At 42.2% G+C, this 20,015-nt stretch overlaps 1 protein-coding gene across 1 annotated transcript in view; it reads left to right on the forward strand.

Annotated features, from left to right (window-relative positions):
* The window catches only part of LOC311099362 (DENN domain-containing protein 1A-like), a gene marked incomplete at its 3' end in the record, with an annotated part of 209,290 nt that overhangs the window by 133,445 nt on the left and 55,830 nt on the right, over window positions 1-20,015 (forward strand). The window contains exon 6 of the mRNA XM_084140078.1: window positions 10,312-10,381. Within this exon, the coding sequence (XP_083996204.1) occupies window positions 10,312-10,381 (70 nt within the window). The remainder of the gene's footprint in view (window positions 1-10,311; window positions 10,382-20,015) is intronic.

Genomic DNA, 20,015 nt, shown 5'->3' on the forward strand with positions numbered 1-20,015 from the left:
GCCTACTTGGAGGATAATCAATTCCTGCATTCACAGCAATTTGTCTTTAAACGTAAACACTCAACAGAAACAGCGAACTGTTTTCTGATAGATAGTTTTAAACATTGATTGGACCAAGGCAATATGGTTGGCGTTATTTTTCTCGATTTAAGCAGCACTTTTGACACCTTTAATCACAGCATCCTGGTCTCAAAACCTTCAAGGTAAAACATTTCTAACAAAGCACTAAGATGATTTGATCTCAAGAACAGGGAACAAAGTGTAGTGATCAATAACATAAGGTCTGTAGCCCTGAAAAGCAGAATGGGTGTCCCACAAGGATTGGTTCTAGTTTTTTGTTGTTGTTTATACATAAATGATCTGCCTGATGTGTGTCCAGTGGCTAGTATTCAGATCTATGCTGACGACACTGTAGTTTATGCGGTAGGAAAAACATGTCTTGTGGTTACTGATGTTAGCCAGGACAAACATATTTTCAGGATTTCACTAATATCACCGAAATCAATAAATCATAGCATGTTTTTTGGCACATTCAGTAGTTTTCACCTGATAAAGTAGAATCCTGTAGGAAAATTATGTTAAAAGTGCCATTTATATTCTTAAAACATTGAACATTGAAATGATACTGTTGGTGCTTTCTGTTGTCATGGCTTTCTGATTTCTGGCCGAGTGTCAAAACACAGGTTTAAGATGTCCAAATTCATAATCAATATGCTTAAATAAGTTGTGATAGTTTGAAGACCAATACATAAAAGTTACTCCCTACACATACATTTCACATCTTGTGTTCAGATTACTTGTATTTTGAATTATAGCTTAACCCTCAAATCCATTAATTATGGGAGGCGCATATCACAAAAACACTGGTAATAAACCAAAGAAATAGATTTTTTTTAAGCAATAGATTTTGTGATATCGTGATGACTATAAACTTTTATACTAACATCACCAATCTGAGGTAAAAAGGATGTGTATTTCCAGTAATTGTTGTGTGGTGAAAACGTTAGTCTGTGTAATGTAGTAACACGTTCTGTCCACCATAGGGATTGTGTAATATAACATAATTAAATATGTCAAAGTAATTCAATATTTTAATATATGATGATAGTAAATGTAGCACACTCACACATGTTTACAACAATGACATCTATTTCTTCCTACTTTAACCATGAAGACAGTAAAACAATGCTCCTAAGCACAATTTAACTAGACTAGAGCATCCATAGGGTATCTGCAGCAGGCTGAACATTTGATGTCCCTACTGATGTGTTGACACAACATATGGTTTCAATTGTAGAATGGCTTGATAACTCATGCTTGACATTGAATATTGGTAACTGTAGAGTTCTGATGTACAGTCGCTTAGTCAACCTTCTCTGGTTAAAGTAAAAGCCTGGCTCAAATTGCTGCCAACGTGATCAGTTATAGACCTCTTAACAGGGTTTCTGGACACGGATAATGCCAGGTTCTGGACTAGAGGGCAATGGCTATTTTCCATTGTGCTGGGTATTTTAGTCTTGGGCTGGGCTTGGTTTGGGACTGTGTTTGTGAAACTGTATGTTTTGTCATTTGTTTTCATTGTTTATGTGTACACTACCAGTCAAAAGTTTGGACACACCTACTCATTCAAGGGTTTTTCTTTATTAGAATAATAGTGAAGACATCAACTTAACACATATAGAATCATGTAGTAACCAATAAAGTGTTAAACAAATCAAAATACATTTTATATTTGAGATTCTTCAAATAGCCACCCTTTGCCTTGATGACAGCTTTGCACACTCTTGGTTATGGTATGGGCAGGCATAAGCTACGGACAATGAACACAATTGCATTTGATCAATGGCTATTTGAATGCACAGGGATACCGTGACGAGATCCTGAGGCCCATTGTCGTGCCATTCATCCGCAGCCATCACCTCATGTTTCAGCATGATAATGCACAGCCCCATGTCGCAAGGATCTGTACACAATTCCTGGAAGTTCAAAATGTCCCAGTTCTTCCATGGCCTGCATACCAGACATGTCACCCATTGAGCATGTTTGGGAAGCTCTGGATCGATGTGTACGACAGCGTGTTCCAGTTCCCGCCAGTATCCAGCAACTTCCCACAGCCATTGAAGAGGAGTGAGACAACATTCCACAGGCCACAATCAACAGCCTGATCAACTCTATATGAAGGAGATGTGTTGTGCTGCATGAGGCAAATTGTGGTCTCACTAGATACTGACTGGTTTTCTGATTTTCTGAAAGTACAAGCATTTCACTACACCCGCTATAACATCTGCTAAACACGTGTATGTGACAAATAAAATGTGATTTGATTTGATGCCCCTACTTTTTTTTTTTTTATGTATCTGTGACCAACAGATGCATATCTGTATTCCCAGTCATGTAAAAGATTAGGGCCTAATTTATTTATTTCAATTGACTGATTTCCTCATATGAACTGTAACTCACAAAAATCTTTGAAATTCTTGCATGTTGTGTTTATATTTTGTTCATTATTTATTCACTTTTTTCATTGTTTTTTCTTTCTTTTCTGGATTTTCTTGTCATGTTACTGTCTATCTAGGGACGGGCACAGTAAATTAGCGCAAGCTAACGTGTTATGGTGCAATGCATATTACTGTTGTAAATTGCAATGTCAATGTTACTGCATCTGTCCCTACTCAAATAAACTAGTCACCCATATAAATACTGCACATGTTGTCCATCCATCCTTAAATCCAGGAATAGAGACTTTCTTACTAGTCAAATTCAACAAACAACGAGGATGGCGTTAATAATGAACTGTCAGATTTTATGTTTGCGCCTCACACAGACTCAAACGATCAACCAAACAATGGTTGGCTGCAAAGCTCATTGACGCCCATTGTCATGCATATTTTTTGCAAAAGCATCACCAAGTGACACATATATTCTGATACCAGGCTGCACATTAGGATTTGGTTCGCCATATCATACTACTCCACCACTGCGGCTCTTTGTATTCCAGTGATCATTGGCCATACCTATCATAACCCTTCTGCATTTCTATCATGGGCCATTGTTGATGCTCGCCACTTCATTCATGAGAAATGAGGCCAGGCCTCATTAGGAGGCAGTAGCTGTGGAGGGGAGGAAAGGGAGAGGACAAGGTGGTGTGATGTGCAGCTCGGAATAATCCTAGCTCCCAACACTGATCCCCCTTGCAGAGTCAAGGATGTTTAGCGCTCATCTGGGCTAATGAAATGCAGAATATTAAAGGACCCGCGAGCGGCCGACGGTACATAAACTCTGCACCCAGAACAGAATTGGCTGCCGTTGCACATGCAGGTCACATACTAACCTTGTACCCTCCTTACTAAAATCCTCCTATTTTTCTCACAATTAAAAAATGCATAGCATATTTTAGCGTATCTTTTTTTTTTTTTTTTATACGTAGACCCAACCAGATCACCTTGCAGCTTTGTATATGATTTAAAAAAAACACTTCTCCCACACTTCTGTAAACAGATTCAGAAGCTGGTCCAGAACCAGGGTTAAAGTCACTGGGGAGAAACGGATTTGTATTCTATGTGGCTTCAGCTTGCCATGAGAAGTTCGAACCAGGCCTTTTCCCTAGACACAGACACATGCGCATGGACAGAGATATACACACACACCCTCACAGGCACACACACACATCCTCCCACAAACCGTAAACACACACCTCCCTGCCCACGCCGCTCCCTGCGGTGCATGGTGGCTTCTCGCTGCCGCTGAGTGACACAGTCAAGGTGTGCTCAATCTGAAGCAGGCCAGCAGCAGCCTCATCTCTTAGTCCCCCCCTCCCCAGTCCTCTCTCACCCCCCTGGGACAGACGGTGCCAATGGAGAGCACTGTCAGTGGTGTAACAGGATCGCTTAGGCCCAGCCATGCCTCCCTGGGATGGAGGGAGGGAGGGACAGCGAAAGGGAGGGAGGGAAAGAACGCAACAGGAAAGGCTGCTGTACCTGGAGATACTTTAAGTTCCGACTTTTCCGACTTGTTGAAAGCCTCTCTGTGTAGCGGAGGCAGTTTGCCGTGAGGTGTAATCTCATTTGAGATCCGCTTGAGATCTGATCCCCCCCAGAGCTAATGCCTCGAAGGGCTGATATGGTGTTGAATCTCACACACACTTGATACCCATTTGGTTATACCTACATACGAATGCAATAGACACCTGCAGGGTAATTTAGGAATTGTTTGCTGGTTCATTCCCAAGTGGGTTTTCCAGTAAAGCCAGCCTGTTTTTGTTTATGGTAATAGTGTAGCTGGTAAGGCCTTAATGCCATCTCAGATTTACTATTAGTTTTTATATTTTTATATGGGTGAACTGACAATCTGCTTGGTCTAATTAATTTAAAGGTTTTTCTGCTTGGTTGCTTTTATGCCATTAACCCCTGATACCAGGGATACACTTAATGTTCCCCAGGGTTTATCTAGATTTTAGTGGTCAAGTCAACACATTACTGGTAATCTGTACCAAGACAGGTACCAAAGTATACCAATACTGGCAGAGCATGGAAAGAGCAAGAGTGTCTTGTTTTGAACCAACTCAAAACTTGAGATGTGGGGATCTGCATGGCTAGATGGGCTAAACTAATTTATTCACCATTGTTTTCGGTATCGATATTAACCGAAGCCACACTTTTTTGCATAGAATTTCAATAGAGGCATATGATCCTTGAATACGACCTGGATGAAGGCCGAAGGAGGATTAAGCACAAAGTGGTTGAGCGCGGAACAGTCATAGGAAAGGCTCGTCAAGGAGTCAGTTGGTGTCAGCCGTTGGATCTCAAGCGAGGGGAATGGGTGGTGGTAGGGGAGGGTGGGTTGGTGAAGCTAGTGGCAATGTCCGCTATGGTAATGAGCAAGAGAGCCCCTCTTGGCGGGCACATTCACGGCCGACTGGCGGTCGCAATTATAGGCGACGAGGAGGTGTAGCCCCACAATCAGCCACCTCGCCAGTCGCTCCAAATGTAAATACAAACGGGCCCAGTCAAATTAGCCTTGCCAGCGGCTCGCCCGTTAAACCTGTCTCCGTAATGAGGGAACTGTTTTTTTTCAGCACACCGCCCGTCCCGGTCTCACTCAGCGAAGCAACAAGCGTCAGCCACTGGTGTGTCTTGTCAAGATATTATAAATAAGGCTGAGGACTTCGACGACTTTGCTCGCAGGACCGAGACGTGTGGCAGATAGAGAGAAAGCGAGAGTGAAATAGAGGGAAAGAGAGATGGTTGCTGGCTGCTATCAGACATATTTCTCCTCCTCTTTGTCTCGCTCAATCCCCACCTCCCGTTTTTTTTATGTTTGTCTCTTGTTTTTCCTCACATTTTTGTCATATGCCTTCCTCATGCACTCCTGCTTTTTCGTTCACCTTTGGCTACCTCCCTCCCCTTTCACCCACTTCTCACTTCCCCTTCTCCCCTCTCTTCCCTTCACCCCTTGCACTTTACCCCTCTCTAGCCCCTGTACCTCTTATCTCTCTCTTTCACCCAGTCACCCTCAGGGCCAGAGGAGAAGAGAGAGAGAGAGCACGGCTCCTGTTCTGTATTCTTGACGAGCCCGCCTCCTAAAGGATACCCCCTGAATGCTCATTGCTGGCCACACACACACACACACACACACACACAAGCACAGCTGCTGTCAGATGAATGACTTGGTGAGTGAGAACCAGACCATGTAGAGCAGCGTTTCCCAAACTCGCCGGTCCTCAGGACCCCACCAACACTACAATGAGGATTCAAATTATCAAAGGTTGAAGATTCGTTGATTATTTGAATCAGCTGTGTAGTGCTACTTAGGTGAAAAAACAAAACGTGCACAGAGTTTGGGAAACCCTGAGGTAGAGGAACCACTGGAGATGACACACCACTGCTCACTGTGTCCAGTCCCCCCTTCTCTCTCGCTCTCAGATATAATTGTCTTGATGAAAGCTACTTCCCCTATTATTCACATTCCTTTCCATGGAATGGGGCACAAAAATATGTATGGGTGCCCTTGACAAATTGGTAACAGGGTAATGTATAATATAATATTTATTTTTATTTTATTTCACCTTTATTTAACCAGGTAAGCCAGTTGAGAACAAGTTTTCATTTACAACTGCGACCTGGCCAAGATAAAGCAAAGCAGTACGATAAAAACAACAAACACAGAGTTACATATGGAATAAACAAAACATACAGTCAATAACACAATAGAAAATCTATATACAGTGTGTGCAAATGTAGTAAGTTATGGAGGTAAAGCAATAAATAGGCCATAGTGCAAAATAATTACAATTTAGTATTAACACTGGAGTGATAGATGTGCAGAAGATGATGTGCAAATAGATATACTGGGGTGCAAATTAGCAAAATAAATAACAATGTAAATAACAATATGGGGATGAGGTAGTTGGGTGGGCTAATTACAGATGGGCTGTGTACAGGTGCAGTGATCGGTAAGCTGCTCTGACAACTGATGCTTAAAGATAGTGAGGGAGATAAGTTTCTCCAGCTTCAGAGATTTTTGCAGTTCGTTCCAGTCATTTGCAGCAGAGAACTGGAAGGAATGGTGGCCAAAGGAGGTGTTGGCTTTGGGGATGACCAGTGAGATATACCTGCTGGAATGCATACTACGGGTGGGTGTTGCTATGGTGACCAATGAGCTAAGATAAGGCGGGGATTTGCCTAGAAGAGATTTATAGATGACCTGGAGCCAGTGGGTTTGGCGACGAATATGTAGTGAGGGCCAGCCAACGAGAACGTACAGGTCACAATGGTGGGTAGTATATGGGGCTTTGGTGACAAAACAGATTGCACTGTGATAGACTACATCCAATTTGCTGAGTAGAGTGTTGGAAGCTATTTTGTAAATGACATCGCCGAAGTCAAGGATCGGTAGGATAGTCAGTTTTACGAGGGCATGTTTAGCAGCATGAGTGAAGGAGGCTTTGTTGCGAAATAGGAAGCCAATTCTAGATTTAACTTTGGATTGGAAATGCGTAATGTGAGTCTGGAAGGAGAGTTTACGGTCTAACCAGAACCTAGGTATTTGTAGTTGTCCACAGAGACCCGCCGAGAGTAGTGATTCTAGTCGGGCGGGTGGGTGCAAGCAGCGTTCGATTGAAGAGCATGCTTTTAGTTTTACTAGCGTTTAAGAGCAGTTGGAGGCCACAGAAGGAGTGTTGTATGGCATTGAAGCTCGTTTGGAGGTTTGTTAACACAGTGTCCAATGAATGGCCAGATGTATACAAAATGGTGTCGTCTGCGTAGAGGTGGATCTGAGAGTCACCAGCAGCAAGAGCGACATCATTGGTACTTTGGGGAAAAAAAGTATTTAGTCAGCCACCAGTTGTGCAAGTTCTCCCACTTAAAAAGATGAGAGAGGCCTGTAATTTTCATCATAGGTACACGTCAACTATGACAGACAAAATGAGAAAAGAAAATCCAGAAAATCACATTGTAGGATTTTTAATGAATTTATTTGCAAATTATGGTGGAAAATAAGTATTTGGTCAATAACAAAAGTTTCTCAATACTTTGTTATATACCCTTTGTTGGCAATGACACAGGTCAAACGTTTTCTGTAAGTCTTCACAAGTTTTTCACACACTGTTGCTGGTATTTTGACCCATTCCTCCATGCAGATCTCCTCTAGAGCAGTGCTGTTTTGGGGCTGTCGCTGGGCAACACAGACTTTCAACTCCCTTCAAAGATTTTCTATGGGGTTGAGATCTGGAGACTGGCTAGGCCACTCAGGACCTTGAAATGCTTCTTACGAAGCCACTCCTTCGTTGCCCGGGCGGTGTATTTGGGATCATTGTCATGCTGAAAGACCCAGCCACGTTTCATCTTCAATGCCCTTGCTGATGGAAGGAGGTTTTCTCTCAAAATCTCACGATACATGGCCCCATTCATTCTTTCCTTTACACGGATCAGTCGTCCTGGTCCCTTTGCAGAGAAACAGCCCCAAAGCATGATGTTTCCACCCCCATGCTTCACAGTAGGTATGGTGTTCTTTGGAAGCAACTCAGCATTCTTTGTCCTCCAAACACGACGAGTTGAGTTTTTACCAAAGAGTTATATTTTGGTTTCATCTGACCATATGACATTCTCCCAATCCTCTTCTGGATCATCCAAATGCACTCTAGCAAACTTCAGACGGGCCTGGACATGTACTGGCTTAAGCAGGGGGACACGTCTGGCACTGCAGGATTTGAGTCCCTGGCGGCGTAGTGTGTTACTGATGGTAGGCTTTGTTACTTTGGTCCCAGCTCTCTGCAGGTCATTCACTAGGTCCCCCCGTGTGGTTCTGGGATTTTTGCTCACCGTTCTTGTGATCATTTTGACCCCACGGAGTGAGATCTTGCGTGGAGCCCCAGATCGAGGGAGATTATCAGTGGTCTTGTATGTCTTCCATTTCCTAATAATTGCTCCCACAGTTGATTTCTTCAAACCAAGCTACTTACCTATTGCATATTCAGTCTTCCCAGCCTGGTGCAGGTCTACAATTTAGTTTCTGGTGTCCTTTGACAGCTCTTTGGTCTTGGCCATAGTGGAGTTTGGAGTGTGACTGTTTGAGGTTGTGGACAGGTGTATTTTATACTGATAACAAGTTCAAACAGGTGCCATTAATACATGTAACGAGTGGAGGACAGAGGAGCCTATTTAAGAAGAAGTTACAGGTCTGTGAGAGCCATAAATATTGCTTGTTTGTAGGTGACCAAATACTTATTTTCCACCATAATTAGCAAATTAATTAATTAAAAATCCTACAATGTGATTTTCTGGAATTTTTTGTCTCAATTTGTCTGTCATAGTTGACGTGTACCTATGCTGAAAATTACAGGCCTCTCTCATCTTTTTAAGTGGGAGAACTTGCACAATTGGTGGCTGACTAAATACTTTTTTCCCCCACTGTATACACAGAGAATAGAGTCGGCCCGAGAATTGAACCCTGTGGCACCCCCATAGAGACTGCCAGAGGTCCAGACAACAGGCCCTCCGATTTGACACATTGAACTCTATCTGAGAAGTAGTTGGTGAACCAGGTGAGGCAGTCATTTGAGAAAGCAAGGCTATTTAGTCTGCCAATAAGAATGTGGTGATTGACAGAGTCAAAAGCCTTGGCCAGGTCGATAAAGACGGCTGCATAGTACTGTCTTTTATCGATCGCGGTTATTATATCGTTTAGGACCTTGAGCGTGGCTGAGGTGCACCCATGACCAGCTTGGAAACCAGATTGCATAGCGGAGAAGGTACGGTGGGATTCGAAATGGTTGGTGATTTGTTTGTTAACTTGGCTTTCAAATATTTTTAATAATAATAATAATATGCCATTTAGCAGACGCTTTTATCCAAAGCGACTTACAGTCATGCGTGCATACATTTTTTTTTGTGTATGGGTGGTCCCGGGGATCGAACCCACTACCTTGGCGTTACAAGCGCCGTGCTCTACCAGCTGAGCTACAGAGGACCACCCATACACAAAAAAGGCAGGGCAGGATGGATATAGGTCTGTAACAGTTTGGATCTAGAGTGTCACCCTCTTTGAAGACCGCTGCAGCATTCCAATCTCTGGGGATCTCAGACGATACGAAAGAGAGGTTGAACAGGCTAGTAATAGGGGTTGCCACAATTTCGGCGGCAAATTTTAGAAATAAAGGGTCCAGATTGTCTAGCCCAGCTGATTTGTAGGGGTCCAGATTTTGCAGCTCTTTCAGGACATCAGCTATCTGCATTTGGGTGAAGGAGAAGTGGTGGGGGGCATGGGCAAGTTGCAGCGGAGGGTGCAGAGCTGGTGGCCATGGTAGGGATAGCCAGGTGGAAAGCATGGCCAGCCGTAGCAAAATGCTTATTGAAATTCTCGATTATCGTAGATTTATCGGTGGTCACAGTGTTTCCTAGCCTCAGAGCAGTGGGTAGCTGGGAGGAGGTTCTCTTATTCTCCATGGACTTTAAAGTGTCTCAAAACCTTTTGGAGTTAGTGCTACAGGATGCACATTTCTGTTTGAAAAAGCTAGCCTTTGCTTTCCTAAATGATTGTGTATATTGGTTCCTGACTTCCCTGAAAAGTTGCATATCGCGGGGGCTGTTCGATGCTAATGCAGTACGCCACAGGATGTTTTTGTGCTGGTCAAGGGCAGTCAAGTCTGGGGTGAACCAGGGGCTATATCTGTTCTTAGTTTTGAATTTTTCTGAATAAGGATGCGTGTGGATGGAATGATGATGGAAGGCGTACATTCATTCATAATACGTTAGACACAGCAGTTTATAGTGTTATCCTTAAATTCTCAACTCTGTGTTTCTTTTCTTACAGCTATCTGCCCTGGTTTGAGGTGTTCTACAAGCTGCTCAATATCCTTGCTGACTACACAATCAAAGGCCAGGTCAGTGTGGACAAGATGCCGCTGACAGACATGGCCGCCCTGTACCCAGTTCGTAGCCAAGTTTGCAGTATTTTGTGTGTGTGTGTGTGTGTTATTTCTTACATTATTTGCTCAGAATGTTTCTTGCATTATTACCTACAGCCGAAAATAACTTTGGGATATTAGATCGGCGGTCACTCACCAGCATTTCGACCAGAAGACGTACCTGAATTGGATCCTTTGTCCGCACCCCCAGAGGCATTTCCACTCATCCCAAGGGCTGCTCCTAGATGCCGCCGATGGAGAAGGGAAATACGGAGTGGGCTTTTAGTCCGACTCAGGAGGCGTGCATACCATCCACCGCTTACGAGTATGTTACTCGTTAATGTTCAGTCCCTGGACATACTCTGTTTCACAGAGTCATGGCTTTCTCCAGATGTACTGTCCCCGTCCATACAGCCAATGGGGTTATCCGTACATCGTGCAGACAGGAAGAAAGAACTCTCCAAGAAAAAGAAAGGTGGAGGTGTATGTTTCATGATTAACTACTCACAGTGTGATTGTGGTAATGTATACGAACTCAAGTCCTTTTGTTCTCCCAATCTGGAATACCTCACTGTCAATTACCTCCCAAGAGAATTCTCTTCGGTCATCATCACAGATGTGTATATTCCCCTTCAAGCCGACACCGCGGCGGCTCTCAAGGAACTACACTGGACACTGGAAACCGCATAACCTGAGGTGGCATTTATTGTAGCTGGGGACTTTAATAAAGCACATCTGAGGAAAACCCTACCAAAGTTTTATCAACACATTGTCTGCGCTAGTCACTCATTAAGAATTGTGGACCTTTGCTCCTCCCCCTTCCAGGACAGCTACAAGGCCCTCCCCCGCCCTCCCTTCGGAAAATCTGATCACACCTAATTTCTGCTCCTCCCTATATAGGTAGAAACTTAAACAGGAAGTACCCGTGATAAGGACTGTTCAACGTTGGTCTGACCAATCGGAATCTAGGCTTCAAGATTGTTTTGAGATATATTCTGATTTGCCTCTGAGAATAACATTGATGTATTCACTGAGTTGGTGACTGAGTTCATCAGGAACTGCATAGATGATGTTGTTCCCACTGTGACAATTAGCATTCGGCAAAACTGAAAGCCCGAACCACCGCTTTGAAACATGGCAAGGTGACTGGGAACATGGATGAGTACAAACAGTCCAGCTATGCCCTCTATAAGGCAAACAGGCAAAACGTCAGTACAGAGACAAAGTGGAGTCGCAATTCAACAGCTCAGACACAAGACTTATGTGGCACGGACTCGAGACAATCACGGATTATAAAGGGAAAACGAGACATGTCGCGGACACTGACACCTTGCTCCCGGACAAGCTAAACACCTTCTTCGCCCGCATCGAGAAAACACAGTGCCGCCCACGCTGGCCACTGCCGCTCATGAGAACTGTGAACTTTGGTGGAGAGTTTGGAATCTGATTGATTGATTGCTTCTGTGGACAGGTGTCTTTTATACAGGTAACAAACTGAGATTAGGAGCACTCCCTTTAAGAGTGTGCTCCTAATCTCAGCTCGTTACCTGTATAAAAGACACCTGGGAGCCAGAAATCTTTCTGATTGAGAGGGGGTCAAATACTTATTTCCCTCATTAAAATGCAAATTATTTTATAACATTTTTGACATGCATTTTTCTGGATTTTTTTGTTGTTATTCTGTCTCTCACTGTTCAAATAAACCTACCATTAAAATTATAGACTGATCATGTCTTTGTCAGTGGGCAAACGTACAAAATCAGCAGGGGATCAAATACTTTTTTCCCTCACTGTACATATATATTTATTTTCTGGACTCTGACATTGCTCATTCTAATATTTCTATATTTCTTTATTTTTATTTGTTGCATTTGCATGTATTGTTAGATATTACTGCTCTGTTGGAGATAGGAACATAAGCATTTTGCTACACCCGCGATAACATATGCAAAATATGTGCACACGACCAATAAAAATGTATTTGATTTGTTTTCAATTATAGTGATAATTGTGGTTAGGGTGAACCTTGTTGATGGTGATAGATCACAACTGTTGATGTAAAAGGGGTTTATTAAATACATTTGATTGAATTTGATTGAGTTAGGTAGAGAGGAGATTCAGCAACTCTTGAACGACAGTGGAAGTTAATAAAAAAAGTTTCGGCTTTTGGCCTTAATCAGAGTACAGTGCCTTCAGAAAGTATTCATACCCCTTGATTTATTTTGTTATGTTACAGCCTGCATTCAAAATGGATTAAATATGTTTTTAAATGTCACCCATCTACACACAATACCACATAATGACAAAGTGAAAATATTTTTTACATCTTTGCACGTTTATTGAGAATGAAAAAGTATTCACACCCCTGATTCAATACTTTGTAGAAGCACCTTTGGCAGCGATTACAACAGTGAGTCTTTCTGGGTACATTTCTAAGAGTGTTCCACACCTGGATTGTGCAACATTTGCCCATTATTCTTTTCGAAATTCTTTAAGCTCTGTCAAATTGGTTGTTGGTCATTGCTAGACAACCCTTTTCAGGTCTTGCCATAGATTTTCAAGTACATTTAAGTCAAAACTGTAACTCGAACATTCATTGTCTTCTTAGTAAGGAACTTTGGCCTTGTGTTTTAGGTTATTGTCCTGCTGAAAGGTGAATTAATCTCCCAGTGTCTGGTGGAAAGCAGACTGAACCAGGTTCTCCCCTAGGATTTGGCCTGTGCTTAGCACCATTCTATTTATTTATTTTCCTGAAACACTCCCCAGTCCTTAACGATTACAAGCATACCCATAACAAGATGCAGCCACCACTATGCTTGAAAATATGAGGAGTGGTACTCTGTAATGTGTTCTATTGGATTTGCCCGAAATGTTTTACTTTGTATTCAGGACAAAAATGTAATTGCTTTGCCACTTTTTTTGCCTTGTTGCAAACATGATGCATGTTTTAGAATATGTTTATTCTGTACAGGCTTCCTTCTTTTCCCTCTGTCAATAAGGTTAGTATTTTGGAGTCACTACAATGTTGTTGATTTATTCTCAGTTTTCTCCCATCACAGCCATTAAACTCTGTAACTGTTTAAAAGCCACCATTGACCTCATGGTGAAATCCCTGAGCTGTTTCCTTCCTCTCCAGCAACTAAGTTAGGAAGGACGCCTGTATCTTTTTAGTGACTGGGTGTATTGATACACCATCCAAAGTGTAATTAATAACTTCACCATGCTCAAAGGGATATTCAGTGTCTTCTTTTTTAATTTTTTACCCATCTACCAATATGTGTCCTCCTTTGTGAGGCATTGGAAAATCTCCCTGGTCTTTGTGGTTAAATATGTGTTTGAAATTCACTGCTCTTCTGAGGGACCTTACAGAGATGAGGTAGTCATTCAAAAATCATGTTAAACACTAGTATTGCAACCAGAGTGAGTCCATGCAACTTATTATGTGACTTGTTTAGCAAATGTTTAGTCCTGAACTTATTTAGGCTTGCGAAAACAAAGGGGTTGAATACTTATTGTCTAAAGACATTTCAGATTTTCATTTTTAATTAATATGTAAACATTTTGAAAAATGTAATTCCACTTTGACATTATGGGTAATTGTGTGTCGGACATTTTTTTATTCAGGCTGTAACAGCAAAATGTGGAGTCAAGGAGTGTGAATACTTTCTGAAGGCTCTGTAGGTAGGTAGAGACAGACAGCGATGTTCACTGCAGGAGAAAGACTTTGTCAGCTTTCTTCGTCTTTGTCTTTGCCTGTGTTTTTGGTGACAGCCAATCCCATCTCATATTAAAGTGGTGTCCCCTCTGTCAGAGCTGCCACCCTACTGGCAAACATCTCTCACCCACTCTCTCTTCTGGCAACAGTTTTTTTCCTAATCTTTTCTTTCCTCTTTTGAAAAGAAAAGAGATGGATTGACATTTAACTCTAATTTCCCCTGCAACTTTTTCTGTTTACTGTAATGCTATAATAATAAAATATTATTATTACTACTCAACATATTAACAAACATATTACTCTCCGCACACGTAGTGATACTGATGTGAAAAGTGTATTGTCCAAAAAAATACTTGAATAAGGCATGAGTTTAATCGACAGGCACTCCGGTATTTTTAGTAATGCATTCAGAGCACTTTGGCGAACAGCTGTTCAGTCCTCAGCCCTGCAGGATTGTTGTTTATGTTTCTAATTCGCTGTGCTCTCAGCACTCAGACAAAGCCCTATACCTGGGAGATAGTGAACAGAGAGTATACTGTAGCATAATAATTATTCCAGACATCACACATTTGTCTAAGGAATCCACATCAAATAGTATTTGGTTTTTGTTTAGCCATTAACAGGATAAAGAGAAGTTTTGTTGATGAGGTACAATATACTGGGAGTATGTTGTAAAATGGATACCATAGGCCAGGGATGGGCAACTGGCTGCCTGTGGCCCGCATTTTGTAGGCCCGCGGATGATTTTTTTTTTTTTTTAAGAAAGAAAGAAAACTCAGTCGGGGTCTCAAGTTAATGTTGAGAGTTAGAATAGTAGAATACACAAGGTGCAGTTTTAGAATGTGGTTGTGTATCTGCAGTTTTTCTCTTGTTATATCAGTCACTGACAGTCACTCAAAAGTGTCCCCCTCTGCGTAACAATGGGATTCAATAAACTATTAGCGTCCGTTGCTATATCAACGGTGTGATGACCTAATGTGTCGAATTTTGGTGATTATTACAGCCTAAATGACATTCTTTTCATCCCCGCTATGTTAAACAAAGCAGATTTCCGCGATAATTTTTGCTGTTTGAATTAGTTTTGTTTCGCTAATAAGATGAAAACATTACTTCAAACCACTTTTGGGTACCTTGTTAACATTTCCACAACATGAAATCAATGTCTTAAACGTTGCTAGGTTTCGGAAATAGCAAAGAAAACGTGTAATCTGCTTGACACATTAATGTTACTTACCTTACAGATCACAAAGTAATTCATTAATATGCAAATCAGCTTGATTCATACACTGGCTTGTCTGGCTGGCATGTTTTTATTTTGAGCTTCCCTTCCCTTGTTTTTTCTAATATTATTTCAGTTGTCCTCTATTATGATTCATTATTTTTCTATCTCGCATAGCTCATTAGTACACCCCTGTGGTAGAATATATATGTACATATTATAGGTCCTAGGATACAACAATGAATCATGTTGAACTAACAAATACCATCAAGGGATACGTTACAATTTACAGCAATGAACACCTTGTGAAACAGCTGTGAAAACCAAGCTGGCAATATTTACGATTTAAATATATAAACTTTCATATTTTTGTGGTACAGGCGTGTCATAAAACATTTTTCCAACTTTTGTACACTCACATGGCAATCAGACTGAAATACTTAATTCTGGTGTGTGGAATGGAGAGGTGGGTGCTGTGTGGTTGGAAGGTTCTGCCTGTCACTTGTTCTCAACAGGCAGCCAGTCTAGGAAGGGGGACTTGAAGTCCATACACTGCTGCTCTCTTTGTTCTGAGTGTTTGCAGTGCTAGTGTTTTTAGTTCATCTGTGTATCTCACATATTATGTGCCCAGTATGATACGGCTAGCAAACTTTATTAACAGATAATGACAACATGACAATAACAGTAGCTTTAGATGATGTAATGAGATGGAGGAGGGGATGGGATGAATGGTCAGATTGTTGGGCAATCAGACGTCACTAGATGCAGAATTTCATCTGGAGGGAGAGGAGAGAAAGAGTTAAAGGATGAGGAGAGAGTGAAGAGGCAGAATCTAGAGACAGGTGCTGCAGCTAGTTCTTCCTGTCACTTGTCTCAGTCGGGTGATGGGATGGAAAAGCAAACAGAAAGGATACTCAATTTTCAATAACATGGGCCTGGTTTAGTTGGAAGCCCTCTCACCACGTCAAGGTACAGGCCGAGAGATTTTAATTTATTTAAATTATATATTTTGTTACCCAGTTTAATTCAGGCCTTTAACCCCCTACACTATCTTTTTTAGTGTTTGACCTGATGGGGCTTGGATAGGTGTAGCAATATGGTGATGACTCCACCCTGCTGTGTAATGGGCTCCAGGACACTTCTGACATATTACGTACACAAATCTAGAACCTCCAGATATGCAAACACTAACTAGAAACAAATGTCCAATTCCATACTAACCCTGGCCTAAAGTTTGGAATTGGGCACAAAAGATTAATGGCTAGGGAGAAGGGGTTAAGGACCAATAAGGAACAGGGAAACTGAACAGTTAATTTCAGTCAATTGAAAATTTAACTTACAATTAATACATTTAGTATGCAAATGTATACATTTGCAGCCAATTCCTGCAAGTTTCAAATATTTACCAGCAAACATATGGAAAAATATACAAATATGTACATGCTGTAAATGTTACTTGCAATACAAGACAGATACATGTACTATATACTTACCAACCAACTTACCAACTTCACAGCCAATGTCTGCAAGAAAACACATCTTTATACAACTTAAAAACAATATTACAAAATGATTATTATGGTTATTTACAATAACATACAATTTACATATATAAAATACCTATCGTCTTGAGGTGGGGAGCCGGCCAAGCAGTGAAGGGGAAAACATCAGACAAAACGGACGATGGACAGACAAATTCACGCACATTGACGACATGAGATAAACAAGACACATGAAAATGCTTGCCGCATCTCCTGCACTGGGCCACCTCCTTACCTTCTCTCACATATTTCCGACAGAAGAAGTGGACGCTGACCTCTGTTGTATAGGGTGTGGACACCTAGCGAGGCCTGGACCCAGGATGGGGACTGGAATCGGGACTGGGAAATGGTGCCAGGTGCCCAGCCTGAAAACAAGAGAAAATATGTTTTCTCGTGGATTTCTGATGGTATTGTGCCATGGATGGTTCCTCATCTCTGCAGAGAGTAAGACTGTTTGCAATAGCAGACAGCCCACAATCTGTACCCCCTTTCTGCTGCTGGACTGCTGGCCACTCCACAGTCACAGAGGTCCCTGGAAAAGATAAGTGAAGGGTGAGTTGTGAGAGAAACTCTGGGGTACCTACCTGGCAGTGAAGGTTACTTACTGTGACCCAGTGGTTAGCCTTGAGATTGACTGTCAGGACACACCCCTGTGCCAGTGTTGGTACTGCTGACAGCACGGCGATACTCTGGACAAACCCCTGGGCCAGTGTTGGTACTGCTGACAGCATTGTGTTGCTCTGGACAAACCCCTGGGCCGGTGTTGGTCCTGCTTGACAGCATGGCGGTGCTCTGGACAAACCCCTGGGCCAGTGTTGGTACTGCTGACAGCATGGCGGTGCTCTGGACAAACCCCTGGGCCAGTGTTGGTACTGCTGACAGCATGGCGATGCTCTGGACAAACTCCTGGGCCAGTATTGGTACTGCTGACAGCAATTTTACAATTGATCATGCCGCCCACTGCGAGGAGGCCTCCTACTTCTGGATGCTGCAACTGCAAAAGAGCTTGAGCATGATCAATTGTAAAATTGTCTAACCAGAAGTGTGACAGAAGAATGACCCCCCCGAAGGTCCTCCATCCGGCCACAGAGAGCAGCTGGCCTTACCTTCCCCCTGTTGGATACTAGTGACGAGAACCTCACTAGTGTCTTCTAGTCAAGTGACTGGACTTTCCTGCCCGTTCCTCCAGTCCGACACAAGCCACCTGTGAGAACATTTGATGGATTAGTGCAGTGTTATACTTTCAATAGTTTTGGAAAGTATAGCCTACCTCAAGCTGGTCCCCTTCCGACTCAAAGCACAGAGAATCAGACTGATCTGAACTCACTGGCTCTGGTGGATGGGATACCTCCTGGGTGGCTCGGACAGTCGATGGTCCTAAAGTCATTTAGAGAGGTAAATTGAAGATGTACATTTTTATGAGCTCAGCATAACTACCATTTCTTGCTTTCTCAAATTTCACCCAAAGCTTAACATACTTTGTCTCACGGGCTTCACCAAAGTGTAGGGCGTCAGGGCTTTCAGTGGTCGACCGTCCAACTGCTCCAACTGAAGAAGATTGTTGGCTTCCACCGAGGTAACCCTTATGAAGACAAAGAGAAAAATGTCAGTGTTAGGAAAACTAAAACTAGCTTCAGGTTATTTGTTGTGCAAATTAAAATAGTTATTATCTGAGATTTTTTATATTCACCTTAACGGATGACGACCCCAGCTAGGAGCAAAAGAGCAATGAGGTTTCCCAGGTCTCGCCTTCCTTTCGTCCTTCTTCCAAGTAATTCGCCCGGATGTTGAAGCACTTGGTCCCCTTCTTGATTCTCCTCCGGTAGCTCTCCTTCTGCTTATCCTGCGCCTTGTCGATGTTCAGTCTCACCTTGATTGATGACAGAAATAAATGCAAATATATCTCTTGGAGGGCCAAAAATTATATTAACAGCTGACAATCATTTTTACCTGGTCAAAAACCTCCACGTCCTTATCAGCCCTGCCTGAACATGGTCCTCAAAGGCATTCTGATCTGGTTAGTCAACTTCCACCACATCAGGTGGAGTTTCAGTGATCTAAAAGTATGTCATTCAAAAATAGCAATAGACAAACAATAACACATTAAGTCAATCACAAATTTGAATGACTGCAGTATATGCAATAATTTGATATAATTGTATATACAATTGCATTGTTTATCTCATGCCACCAGCTGCGGCTCCCGGCCGTACAGCAGGCGATAGGGCAAGTACTTGGTGGAGGCCTGGACAATGCTGTTGTGTGCAAAGATAATTACCTTCAGGTTGTCCTCCCACCGTTCCTGGTACCCGTCAAGGGACTTACCCATGGCAGTTTTGAGGGTCTGGTTGGTCCATTCAACCAAACCTGGAGGAGGGGGTAGGAAAGGGATATCTATTGACAATGAAATATATTAAAATATGTCTGATTATGTACCATAAAAAAAACAATAAAAATGAATTGTAAAAAAAGTAAAACAAACCATTGGTCACCGTATGCAGCGGAGACCCGGTCCTCAAACAATGCTATGTTGGTCTAAAGAAAACTGTACATCAGTAAATAAACTTGGCTATTTATATAGTTGTTGACAAAATATAGCCTATAATATTATTACCTTGTTCCAGAGTTCACGACCTCGGTCACTCAAGATGACTTCAGGAGCACCGTGGGTGTTGAAGATGTGCATCATCGCCTTGGATGTGGCCTCTCCAGTCTTGTCCTTGATGGGTATCATACAACATGAAAATCGATTTTTGGTTCCAAGCACCCTTTTTAATAGGGTTACAGAAGGGAATTTAGAGTTAAACACATTCTCTTCCTTTACTGACCTTAATGGGTCAGACACCAGCAGTTGCCATTCCTGGATTTCGTGAAGGCTTCAACTCCGGCGCCACAGTCTTCACCCTCTCAAACTTCTGGCAGGCTAGACAGGTACTGACCTATAAGCACAGTGTGACAAATTGAAACACTGTGTGCGCTCTGATATGACATTAATCAAAATCATAATATTTCAGATATAATAGCATGTTATTGATAAACAAAAGGTTATTTCACTTGCCCAGCTGTCCACATCCTTGACAATCCCCGCCAGAAGAAGCGTAGGTTGATTTTGGCAATCATGCATTTCACTCCAAA

The sequence above is a fragment of the Coregonus lavaretus genome (assembly GCF_964263955.1).
Source record: "Coregonus lavaretus genome assembly, chromosome: 24".
Taxonomy (NCBI): domain Eukaryota; kingdom Metazoa; phylum Chordata; class Actinopteri; order Salmoniformes; family Salmonidae; genus Coregonus; species Coregonus lavaretus.